Source organism: Stigmatopora argus, chromosome 8 (genome assembly GCF_051989625.1).
Source record: "Stigmatopora argus isolate UIUO_Sarg chromosome 8, RoL_Sarg_1.0, whole genome shotgun sequence".
In the NCBI taxonomy this organism is placed as follows: domain Eukaryota; kingdom Metazoa; phylum Chordata; class Actinopteri; order Syngnathiformes; family Syngnathidae; genus Stigmatopora; species Stigmatopora argus.
The window spans coordinates 10,760,371-10,774,031 of NC_135394.1; the positions used below are offsets into that span (position 1 = coordinate 10,760,371).

The 13,661-nt window shown below is 39.4% G+C and overlaps 1 protein-coding gene across 3 annotated transcripts in view; it reads right to left on the minus strand.

Moving 5' to 3' along the window:
• The window catches only part of tpm4a (tropomyosin 4a), a 41,598-nt gene that overhangs the window by 11,460 nt on the left and 16,477 nt on the right, over positions 1 to 13,661 (minus strand). Inside the window, exons 3-7 of one of the 3 annotated variants that reach the window (XM_077608269.1) lie at positions 13,172 to 13,326; positions 5,773 to 5,858; positions 5,591 to 5,672; positions 5,161 to 5,372; positions 3,669 to 3,794 (exon numbers count right to left, since the gene is read on the minus strand). In XM_077608269.1, the coding sequence (XP_077464395.1) occupies positions 3,669 to 3,794; positions 5,161 to 5,274 (240 nt within the window). In that variant the 5' untranslated portion in view covers positions 5,275 to 5,372; positions 5,591 to 5,672; positions 5,773 to 5,858; positions 13,172 to 13,326. Of the gene's footprint in view, positions 1 to 81; positions 623 to 3,668; positions 3,795 to 5,160; positions 5,373 to 5,590; positions 5,673 to 5,772; positions 5,859 to 13,171; positions 13,327 to 13,661 lie in introns of those variants that run through there. The other 2 variants (XM_077608270.1, XM_077608271.1) reach the window with 2 other exon arrangements.

The window sequence follows — 13,661 nt, forward strand, 5'->3', positions numbered from 1 at the left end:
TGTACGACCCATCAGCTATAAATAACCAGCCTCGATGCATAAAACGAGTGGGGGAAAAAGACAAGAAGTTAATTGTCTCACTTTCTCCCGAAGCTCTCGTTCGCTGTCCAGTTCTCTCTGCAGAATTTGGGCCCGATCTTCGGCGTCGTCCGCCTGTTGCTGCAAACACTGGATCTTCCTCTTGACAGCATCCAAAGAGTTCAAACCTGCCATTGTCGACTGATTTCACCACTTAACTTTACACTACACGCGGTTGGAAGAGGAAGCGATGCAAAACGTCTCTTTGTATTGTTCTTTTTTTAGAGAAAAAAAAAGCACTGGAAAGGAAGAAAACCAGTTTACTCTGTTTGAATGGGCAAAAAAAGCAAAGGTCCGTCCAAAGTCTGGACAACGGAGGCGCTCAAGTAGAACAAAAAAAAGAACGATGTAACCAGGAAGTGAGGAATGTTGAGTTGGTCTTCTTAATCTTTTGTTGCAGAGGAATGAATGGAAGATGGAAGAAGGTTGGGGAAGTAAGTCGTCCTCGGGAATGTGCTTTTTTTTGGTCCGGACACTTGGAGGGATAAAAAGGAAGGCTGAGTAGAGGAGAGAAGCAAAATGTGGAGGCCAGAGGAGAAGAGACGTGATTGGATGGTGAGGTCACAAGAGGGCGGAGCCTAAATATCGCCTATGTGTGTATGTGAAAAAGTTGATCCTGGGACTGATATGATTACTAGTTAGTTCCATTGGGCTTGTAAAATATACGGAAGCCTCTTGCATTCACTTTTAAAATAAATTTTAAAAAAACCTGACTGTTTTTAAGATTTTTTTTGGGGGGGGGGGGGGGGGTATTAATTGCTGTTATTTGTGCACTTCCATACTTATTTATGTTGTTGAGTACTTATTATGTTGTATTATGTTTACTACTTATTCATTATTTACTCATAAATAAACATACTCATGTATATATAGCAGTACTGCAATCACTGAATGGTCTTCCCTGCCATCTCAAAATATCAACCTACTTTTCAATTTATAACAAAAATATTTTTAAAATTTGCAGACATTCACCTAACACTCCAGATTACAGATGACTTGTGCCACCACTGGCTAATTTGACCAAAACACGGAATGTAATTTCAGATGATATTCCCTGGTTCCTTCGCATTTTTTTGGGCAATTCCTGGCAATAACACGTGGTAGTCTCAAGATATCACCTACCAAAACATGTCAAATTCTACTATATTCAAAATAGTATTTTACATTCACCATTGTGCCGCTAATTTAAAGTCAAAATGGTGTGAACCCTCAGTTCAGTGAGCATCATAGCCAAATAAGTAGGGCCAGCAACTTGTCTGTCATCATTTCCAAGCATGAAAAGAACCGCCGCCCTTGTCGGCTACTCCGTCCGATTTCTAGCGGAAATGCTGGAAGCGTGAATTTCATTGAAGACAGGACTTCTGGCTTTTTGTGTTTGTCTTAGCTGCATTCCTAACATTCCAGAGTAGCACCCCCACCAACCCTTTCTCCTGCACTTCCTCCACGGCTCCCTGAAGAAATGATTGTAATCACTGTTATCATTTTCTAAACTCTCTAAATAGTCCAACTGTGTCTTTCCTTGTCTTGAGATTTTTAGATGGTGATATTTGGATGAAGGCTTATCACGGAATTCACGTCTAATTGCTTGTGATGGTAGTCAACTGCGATAACCCGCATTTTAATTGTGTCCACCATCACAGAATAACAACACCAGGTGCATTTATACAGTTAAATTGAACCTTTACAAATATAACACATGCATAAGTACACCGTTGTTGAATCAATATTTAAAGAGAATGTGTCTGTGGAGGCAGAATGGTGACCTAATGGTTAGCAGGTCACCCTCACTAAATTCAACACCTCCCTACTGTATGTACCCACCTCACGAATTCGCAAGCATTTACACTCTCAGAAGACTTTACCGTGTGGTTGCCATTTAGGGAAGTGCACAATTGCAGTATGTACATCTTTTTTACGGCTATTTTCTTGTCAAAGTAAGATAACAACAGATGTCAAACCAAACTGAGTGTACCTCTCTTTAACTAATAGGTAATGACATGACTGCTGCCTCTAATACAGCAATTTAGTGAAGGACATTTGATACAGTCCGCATGGCTTTTCAAACACAAATGGAACAAATAACTCTTAGAACTTTTCAGAGTTTATTTAAAGAGAGTAGGAGCTTAATCTGGCGTGACTCTGACACACTTCCCTTTCCTTTGTATGTCCTGCTACACTGCATGTCCCTGGGATATCCTCCAACCGCACTCCAAACAATGCCGAATTTACTATGCTTCTTTCGCCCTGTTTATTCAGTAGTCGTACTTGAATGAGCACTTACTGGTGATTCAAGTCTGGGATGGGCTATTCATTGCTGTCAATCTCGGGTAATTGCTCTAGTTATTAATGATTGCAATTCCCCTTATCAAGCGATTAAAAACCGTACAGATGCAACGCGCCACATATTTACTCACATATGGTGCACTTAAAAGTCTAAAATTTTCTCCAAAGTGGACAGGGTGCCCAATCAGTATGCACTAAATTCAAAATTCTGTAGATGTCACTGTATGACGCTGACAGCTTGACTGTCTGGGTACATTGCTTGCTGACGCGCTATATTTATATAGTGAAAAGCCGGATTTGACTAATGCGCATGCGCATATCAATCTTAAAGCATGACAATATTGGCAGTTGACAATGACGTTTTCGTCTGCTGCCAGTGACCAAGACGATCCGGATTAGAGTCAATGGGTAAATCAAGATCGGTTTTACAAAAAAACGTACCTAAAAAAATCCCGTTCAAAAGTTGTTATACGGCATACACAATTTGAAATGATCAAAAACGTATAAAATACGGGAAAAACGTAAGTTGAGAAGTATGGCTATGTTCTATCATTTAGGTGTGTAGAATGGTTTTCTCATATAACTGCTTGCTTGCATTTATGACAGTTATAACAAATTATGACTTGATTAAGTTATGTTTTCATTGCATACTACATTTAATTAAAACACATATGGTGACCAAACAAAATAATAATTATTAGAAGCATTTTTTTCCTAAATTTGACAAAGTTTGGACTAATATCATGTCTTAACTAAAAAGATGCTTTCCTGGCTGGCAAAATCTAGGCTTACTACTGCTCAGTTTACACTGTCATCCCTAAAAAAAATGTGGCACAAAAAAGAAAAAAGCACATCACGTGTACCGAGTTGCAAGGGAGGGTGAGTAAGGTTTGAACTGTGAGAGCCGCTTAAACTCCAAAGTACATCAAATAAGATGTTGCGAGAACTCCAAACGGAAAATCTCAAAGCATTTGGAATTGAAGAATGCAGAAAACTGATCTGTCAACTGTTGATGTGGTTTGTGTTCTTGTGTCTGAATCTGAGTACTAGAAGCGAGTGCCGATCTTTCAGGAGTGGCTGCACAGGAATGCAGAGAGTGACTAAAGAGTGATCACATGGATCAAAGTGAAGCCACAGCTGGCTCTGACTACCCGAGTCCAGCTGTGGAAGAACGGGCGCCACCGTGCTCAGTGGGGCTTTGCTGTGAGCCCATTTGGGATTTGGCGAAATATTAACATGAAGAGAAAGTGAGTGCCGTGGAGTGACGTGAATGTTATTTTGTCTCCACTTTGCGTGTGCTTACTCACATCTGCAGCTTTCTTCTCAGACAGTTCCAGTTTTTCCTGAGCATCCTTCAGGCCTTCAGAGAACTTGTCCAGTTCATCTTCTGTCTGCTTCATCTTTTTCTGGAGGTCCAGCAGTTCTTCTTCCAGCTGAAAAGAGAAAAAAAGAGAACTTCATCATTTATAATTCTCGCTTTATATTCCATGTCAGCTTTTGAAGGTTGGTTTGGAGAAATTCAATGGTGCTACTTGCTCACACAATTTAAAAGAAATAAATACACATCCAAATAATTATATTTGCAGTAAAATATTGGTAGCCGTGTTTGCTAGAATTGTACCAGGGACATAACCACCACTGACGCCGGTTACATATGGATCGCAGAATTTTAATTCATAGTAATCATCATAGTAAATCTTAGTAAAAATGTTAAAAAATTCATTTTAAAGATTTTAAAAAAATACCATCCAAATGATGTCTACCAAAGCGTTACACAATTTTTGCGTGTTTTATCCTACCTTTTTTCCAGTGTAGTTAAGCATTGGCATCAATTTTCAAAGTTGACTTTTAACTTGAAATGGTTATTTAGCATAGAAAGAAAACTTTATTATTTCAAATACACACCAACTTGATAAGCAAACTCCCCATATAGTACACAATCATTGTCTCCACTTCAGTGTCCAAAATTAGAGTCATTATCAGCAAGCAGACACATTACAGTCAGCATAGTGTGACTTAAATATGTCACTAAGTAACAATTACATGCTTATGGAGTGTGTTGGATCTCCATATCAAATGGGTTCCATGAGGCTGTTTATGGGCACTTATCATCCCAAGCTTGCAGAAACGGATGGAGCTACTTAAGCACATTTTAGGAGCCAAGCTGGAGTGTCCTTTTATGTGAGGCATAAGAAAAGAGAAGATTTCACCTAACAGTGAGGGGTTGCGCTTCACAGTAAGACCAATACCAAGACTTGCAATAGAGTGGAGTAGATGAACACTAAGGAATGTAAATATAAGAGGAAAGTGCTTTCAGATGGTCTCCCCTGAGCTACGCTGGTTTTTGGGTCAACAATGAGATGATATGAAGATTTCCATTGCTGAGTATATATTAAAGTACAGTTTAAACAAGAAGTAACATTGTTGGGTTTATGGTTTGTTTTTGGCATGAAACATTTTTCTTGCCTGACAACAGCAATTTGGATTTACCCCTCATTCTGGAATCATCTTTACTTGACAATTTGAGCTGTCATTTCAGTGTAATGTCATTAGTATTGGTCTGATGTCCTATCCCTGATAAGCATCCGGGCAAAGAGTGGGCCAGAAACGATGACATGATCACTTAAAGGACATCCAGCCTGTTCGTTTTAGTGCAAATACTATGTGTCATAAATAACTCTCCGACCAATCATTTTAAACCCAACATGTCTTATTTTCTAATGGATTTGTTTAAACTAGTATCAATATTAAATAAATCCCTCATTTCTCGTCTGTACATCCTTCTCATCACAAACCCACCTGTTTACATTTGTCCTCAGCCGCCTTCTTGTCCGTCTCTGCCTGCTCGGCTCGGTCGATGGCATTCTCCTTGTCCAATTTCAGCATCTGCATCTTCTTCTTGATAGCCTCCATGGTGTCTGTTCTTAGTGGACCCGCTCGTCGAGATGATAAATTCTTGTCTTCTGAAGTTTTAGACTGCTTCTAGATGCGAGAGGAGTCCTTGACAGTGCCTTGAAGGAGGTTGGAGCTTGAGTAGAGGCAATAGGAAGATGGCATGTGGAGCTCTATATGGGCAGTGATGCAAAGTGCAACTGAACCTGCCCACAGGTCCTTCAATCCTCCTCCTCTCATCCAGCCCTCACCCCCACCTCCCCATTCATCACTCGGCATGCACTTCATCCTGTCTCCCCGACTATCACTCTCCACTCTCACCTATCAAAGCACTCACCCAAGGCCTTTCCATTAAGGAGTGGTCTGCTCAGCTCCCTCGGTCTTGGCCCGTGCATGATGTCCATATTTGGGTTGTTGAGCTTTCGTGATAAAATGGCGTGTAGGAGAGAGAGAGAGAGAGTGGGTGGAATTTTAACCAACCAACAAGGGCATCTAACAGTAGAAAGAGGGACAACTTACATTCGGTTCATAATTCCATTGATTCTGTTTGTCATGGTTCCTTGTGTTGGAATTCCAGCTCTGGCTGTCCGCTATAAGCAAGTGTCCTAGAAACAAACCAACAAAAAACATGGCAGAATGCAAGTACTATATAGTTAAAATAACATTTTTAGAAGAGTGGCATTAATGCATTGGTTGCTATTGATAGTGATAGACATCCATTCCATTGGACGCAGGAGAGCTAGCAATGACCTTCCGGCGCAAATGGATGAACTCTGAGTGTTAAAGCTTATCAAATCCTGTTTCTATTTTTTTCCCCTGTTGCGGTTCACTTTTGGGTCATTATTTTAGAAGATGAAAATGTCGCTCTGACCGGCCACAAAAATATGCCCAAAAAATAAAATTATGCACCCAGGAGTCTGATGGTAGCCTAATGATATTTTTATTTTGCTTAATTGGCTGTCACATGGAATTATTATCTCAATGTTCAAATGCTCCTAATGACTTAGGAGCATCAAACTCTTAGTATTTGTGTGTAATAGTCCTTATACTTCCACCATGGAAATACTTTTTGTATGTCATTAACCGCAATGGAAAACTGACATGGACCAAGCATCACTTTGGACAAAAATGACACTGTAAAACATCAGCAAGTATTTCAAGAGGAGAAAATCTGTGAAATGCAAAGCCTAGCAAATTGTGCGACAGCCCGTTGCAATTGACTGACGCGTGCAGCAGCTGTCAGCGGCGCTGATGTGGAGGAACAGGCACGATCGCGGACGTTGTCTCTCGGCATGGAGAGCGGAGAAGGCGGAACAGACAGTGAAAAGAAAAATGGCTGCAGCTGCAAAGTCTTTCAAAGCTAAGAGATGGATTTGCGGTTGGCAAGAGTCAGCCATCGATTTGATTTTTTTTTCTTTTCCAACTCGGGTTACATATCACACAATTCATCGTCTTTTGCAAACCAACATAATTCAAACTGGTTCATCATTTATCACAAAAAGACTACATGCAGGGAATTCCCTATTGCCACAGATGTTTTACCAATTTAACTCATTCACTGCCACTGACATTGTTCGATCCATTTTAACTTGACTAGTGAAAATGAACGTGTATCATAGTCAAAGGCGGCCAATGACGTGACTCCTAAACTGACGGATATTCAAGACGCTCAAACCATAATCCGCAAATGCACTTTAAAAGGCAGACAGAATGATAGATGGATAGACTGACAGATGTGTTCCCAGAAGGAAAATTAAGATTCAGGTGATCCCAGCATGCATAGTGTACAGGAAATGGTCTTTCCACCACACTTATTTTTTCTTAAAGCAAAAGGACATATTTCCACATTCTTTACACTTTTTCACTAAAACGAATGGAAATAATTTTTCCTCTCACCATGAAAAGCACTGCAAGAGTACTCCTTCACTTCTTCCACAGTCTGCCACAATTCATAAATCATCTGTTATGAACATATTTCCTTCACACAGCTCTTCCTATGGAACTCATCTCATTTAATTGTGCGGTGGCACAATCTTTTGACTCAATAGTACTGAATCCAGTATTTCCTAGACCAACCATTCATTGCCTTGAGGTGGAAACAAAGCTTTTGATTCACATAGACTAGACAACACCTGGATTCTGATGACACAGATGTACTGTAGATACACACAATCTGTAACCTTTGATTTGTATGTGTAGCTTCCTGAGATGATGTCATGAGGATCATGTTTACAACCAGAACACACACCAACTGTCTTTCTCTCTCTCACACACACAAACACAGAACACCTCCTTATGATTCAAGGCCAGAAGGTTTAGACTGGACCCTTCTGTCAACAGTAGGACGTGTTTGTTACTCATCTTTGCAAAAAACACTGTGCATGCATTCTTAAGGACAACACGACCATTTCAGTGACGTCTGTCAGACAAATTCCTTCTCTTTCCATATACAGAAAATATTTATAATTCAATCGCATGAGGTAGAATCAATGCAATAAACCTGCCACAAACATCTTAAAGTCTGTTAATGTGCAGGACTGTCTGCCAAACTGTTGCTTGCTGAGAAATATTACTTTTCAAATTGATTTTACAATTAATTAAGGCATTTTAAATGGCATCAACTTGACCCCAGTTAAATATAATTTCTATTCCTATTATTCCCAAAGCTGAAACGCTGCATGTAGATTAGATTAGATTAGATTAGGACTTTATTTCATTCCGTATTCGGGACATTTCTTGGTTCCAGTAGCAAGACAGACACGACACATAAGACATTGTAGACCTAGGTAAAAAAAAAAACTGGAGCCTCACACAGGAAGTCCACAAGGTGGGAACCTTCTGCAGACTGAGACTGAGGTTTCATTAAATTTGAACCTCAGTAGCAGGAGTGACAGAATGCACGTTCACTACAACAACACCCTACTCACTCTTCCTTTTCTACCCCCCCAAACTTCCATCCTTCCTGCAGGTCTCTTGTTACCTTTTGCATGACCGCAAGTTGACCTCGGGCTACATTAATAGAAGAGGGGAGGGGGTCTCTGTAAGGATTGCACAAAGACAGAGATTCAAACAAAGTACTAAGCTGGATTTCACAACTGTCCCGGGATTGTAAAAAAAAGGAAGTTGTGTGATGGGAGGGACTGAGGTGGTCATGGTAAGCAGTGAGGATGAGGAAAGTCGGCAGCTCCCCAGTCAAGAGAGAAAGAGAGAGGAAAGCCCTCCCACAGGAAACCAGCAATCCACTATGCATGGCCTTTTAAGGTAAAAAAAAACTTCTGAAAACTTTTCTCTTTCTGGGGAATGACCCAAAGATACAGTCACATTTAAAACTGAAGCCATACAAAAAGTACAGTACAGATAATAGTAGGGAGGAAGAAAGCAAACACTAAATTAAATGTGACTTTGGCAGGCATTTTAGTGCGTGTGGTTCTTGATATTTTTATAACACTTCCATAACAAGAGAGTTAATTCTAGTGTGTAGTGTCCTAATAACAGCCACAGTGACCCATGATTTTTGTTTGACTCTTTCGCCGAGTTGTGGGAAATTGACTTTCACTTTATTACAATTGGGGTTGTAAAGTTTTATAGATTTTTTTGTTAACTGTAAATCATGGTCCCTAGGATGAATGAATATCTTGATTAAAAAAAAAATCATGAATCTACGATCTTTACACTCTGATCCATTATAATTTGTTTTAACGGAGGTGACATTACTGCGCTCCTTTCGTCATTCTTCCACCATTCAACCAGGATTCAAAACTATACCGTCATTTTGACAGTGGATTGTTCTTGCTGCTTACCTACTGACCACCAGTTGAGCAAGTTTTTTTCCTAGGTCTACAATGTCTTCTGTGTCTTGTGTCTGTCTTGCTTCTGCAACCAAAAAATCTCCCAAATACGGGATGAAATAAAATTCTAATCTAATCTAAGTACTATCTATGCTTGTAGAACGTAAGGAAAATGTAGCTCATATTAGAGTGTTTTGATGGCTGAATACAGACTGGGCTATTAGCTCAGTAGTCAGCACGCTTGACTGCCACAGTGGTTCACGGGAGAAATGTCTTCAGCCCCATTTGACCAGTAATTCCTGACTCAGACTACACGATTTCAGCCTAATTTCGTGAGAGCTTGTCCACTTTCCATTAAATCCCCCTTCGCCATCAGCAAATACTTAAAATATCTACTCACGATTTGATTGGAGGACAGTCAAACGCTTTTTTCTAGCCCATGCACATCTTGCAGAGTACATCCAAGTTTCATTCGAGCACTTGCTCACTGGAAACAGCTGCTGGCTTTTTAAAAGGAGCTGCATTAGAAGTGGTGAAAGGGAAGCATGACTGTAAAACTGCACAGCAATTAGCTTAACAGCCTATAAAAGACGTTAAAATGCGAGCAATCGGTAGTAATCCTACGTGGGGTTTAAAGCAAATATTTCATGTGACATTTACAATGAATATAAAAATTTGACACCTCTCTGCTTAAATGACCTTTTACAGGGGGAGTAATAAAAAAACTCAGAATGAGATGAATAATTTCAAGGTTGTTGGAGTTTTTTTTCTAGCCATACTGTAGCCTGATGTTGTTGTGCTAACTGTGTTGTTTTGGAGGTCTGTCTATGAGTAGTATAGAACAATACTTGGATTGTATCTCACGTCCTCTCTATTTTTACGACGCTCGAACTGGACAAAGTGGCACATGAGCAAAGCCATGCTGCAGAGGTTATCTCACCACTGCACTTTAAGAGCTCAGGCAGCAAAAATGTGTGACGTTATCCTCTGTACTGATAGGCTGCCAGCGCCGTGAACCGTAAGTGCTGCCGCCATCGTCATTTTTGTCACTCAACCAACCAAAAGCAGCAGCATGCAATGACCCCGGCCTAAATCTGCTCTTTGGAATACAAGTGATTTAGGGACTTGGGCAGCCTTCCTCCTGACCGAAGTCTCGCTCAGACTGCAGTGGCCACGCTCTCTCTTCCTGCCCTGCGGCACCCTGGATGTCACCCCACCCCGCCTGTCCCAAAAATTCTCCTTTTTCAGGGTGGGACTCAACTTCCCACATTAGGATTAGATGAGAAACTCCTAAATTCCCACAGCCTGTCCCTCCTCTTTTTTTGTTCCTTTGAGACCTCAACCAAACACTTTTTATGTTCCACCTTCTACAAATTAAAATGTACTTTTGTGTGTTTCTGCCCTTTGTTCGGAAACTTGGGTACCAACTCAAACCTCACCCAACCAGTTCAAATGTTTTAATATTAATCATCTTGAGTAGTTATTTATTTCCCTTCATGTATAAAATAGACTATTTTAAAAAGAGAGCCAAAATATACATGTTTTGGACGTGCAAATAATATGCATTTAATCATTAATTTATTATTTAAATAGATTAAATTGATCAAAACATAACATGAAAAATATTGTCTTTTATTGATTGATTGATTTGATAAGGGACAGCACATATTAATGAACATATTTATACTCATGGTAATGAACATATATGTAAATATGTATGTGAACTGTTTCTTCATCTATGCAGTTCATTCTTTTGTTATCTATTCTCTCATTTAGTTCAAAGGTTTGCTCACTATCCCTCTTTTGGAGAGAAGACACACCCAGATGTCCCACAAGTCTCTAAAAAAATCATTTTGAACAGATTCCTTTAGCTTTCACTCTACAGTGAAAACATGCCAATGTGGCCCTCTATTGGACAAAGTAGCATGTCGGTATTATGGAGTAGTATTTTATTTTTTATAGGTCTAACAGCTGTTTGTGCATCATTATTTTGGTGTGGAATCAAAACTGGGACTCAGTTTAACCATAGTATGATCATATGTTTAAAAATTATTTTTAAAAAAACAATGTGCATAGCTGAATGTGTTGTTGTATCTCCAAATGCTAATGACATGCAATAAACATTCATTATTTATATAACACTCATGTTTTACCAAGGGTCAGGCTAGTGTCATACATGGAGTGACAGCTCAAAAAGTATGAGGTAAACTGTGAAGAAATAACTTACAGATCAGTTTTGGATTCCACAACCCAAAATTGGGTGAATTAAGCTACCACAACCAATTTTATTTTATATCCTTCTCTGTTATTCTTTGAAACACAATAAATGTTGCTCCATTGTAATACTACTGGCAATGAAATCATTTATTTATTTATTAATACCGGTCCAGTTCAGCTGCTTGGATATGCAGAATGGTAGATCTGAATGTCTTTTTTTAAAATGAAATAAAGAGAATATGTTTATTATTCAGTGAGGGATAACTTGGGATTGATTCCACTTAGTGGATGGATTTATAGGTGGACACATAATAGGATTTCAAAATTTTAAAAAGAGGTGGACACTCTACCACTGTTGCTTGCTTGTCAAGGCTGCTTTCGGTTCATATCAAACAAAGATTACGATGATATTTTAGTTTGAAAAGGAGAGGACGTGAATCTTGGACTGATAGCATTTTATCGGGTGCTGCGAGTGACCTCGTCCCAAAGGTTGTTTTGGGGAGATGTTCGTATCAAGGCCTTGGACCTAAAGTGCCAAAAGTGTGCTCTATACGGGCTAAAGTCATCATTCAAAATTCACAGCAATAATAAATGTTTTGTTGCCAGAATGCCCACACTGACCAGCTCCTGTTTTTGGTATGTGTTGCAAAAATATTAGCATTATGAAATTATATATATACACAATAAATCCAACCACGTTTCACAGTTTTTCCTGCAGGTGGGAGCATCACACTGTAAAAAATGTTCGAATTCTTTCTGAGGAGTTCTACTACAGTCCTTCATGACCTTTTTGAAACCATTATGCATACATACACACACTATGATATATATATATATATATATATATATATATATATATATATATATATATATATATATATATATATATATATATATATATATATATATATATATATATATATATATATATATATATATATATATATAAATATATAAACAGAGCATTACCTCTGAATCAACCAGTCAAAATATTTAGGAGAGTTTGGGCAATTTTATAAGCAAATGTTTTAATGATAAATAAAAAGTGGTGCAATTGTCCTCAGCGCAGCAATCACATCAGTCTGTATTTATGTCAATGCTTCAGAAGACAATGCACGCATTGTATACGGTGGTCACAGGACGGATATTGTACAAAAAGGGAAGGCCTCTGGGCCTTTGGTGAATGGGGTCAAGTTCGGGAAGGGGTTAACTGAGTTCCGACTAACAATAAGTGATGAGATTGGATCATTCCCATAGCCTATGAACTCTTTGACAAGCATAGAAAGCTCCTCGGTGAACTAATAATTCCCGTGTGATCTTTTGTATGATGCGAAATAGCACACTTTGCGTAGTGTGTGAAGTTGTTGAATTGCTAATATTTGGTCTGGCCTTAAAGTGATGGGAAAATAATTTGTAATCAAACAACAAACAAACGTACAACAAACAAGCACAAAGTACTGCATATACGTACATAGGAAGCGATACGGTCACGTGCCAATTCGAGGTCAATGTCCTCAAGTAACCTTTTCAAGGAGCGCTGTAAAAGGTAATTCTGGGCCAAATGCAGGATTTAATGACTAGGCTTTTACAGAAGTTGCAATACTATATATCCAAGCATTCATTTAGTTCAACATGTGTTTGTTATATACTCTATAATATCGAGTGACTCGTTGCACTTTCATATTGTGGGGAAAAAAAGAGTATGCTTGCAAGAATCCGTATGGGAGAGTAGGGGTGTAATTGTGGGTGGGTCCTAATTTGAGACGTCATTAACTCAGGCCCGGGTGATCCTCTTTTGGCCAATCGTGGGTTAGAGGGAGGGGTGGCTCAGTGGATGATTGATTGGGGGGCTGGGGGGGGATCTGTGTTGAGTGTATAGTACGTGGAGTGGTGTCGTATGTTGTGTATCGTACCTCAGGCCAAAAGGATGTCCCGAACACGTAGGGTGCAGAGTTACGTCCTTTGGTTTCATCGTTACACACACTACACTCGGGGGTGCAATGCATGGCCCAGATTCATTCATTTTCCGTCACGCTTATCCTCACAAGGGTCGCAGGGGTGCTGGAACCTATGGATTGGAAGAATTGGTTGGAGAACATGCAAACCCAACGCAGGAATGTCGGAACCCACCAGCGATTGAACTCGCGATCCCAAAACTGCGTTGCGGACATGCTAACCTTTTGTTTACCATGCCAGCCCATTCAAACTTATGAAAGCGCTTTATTTATTCATTTATTTTGTATTCAGTTTAGTGCTATTTCATGAAAATATAACAAAACATCTCGGTTTTTGTAAGGGGTTCTTTTCAATGGGGAGAGTTGGTCACAGAATTGTTCAAATTTATATGGGGGAGATATACATAGTGTCAAAATTCCTGCCAGTTTTACCTCCATTGATGGATGT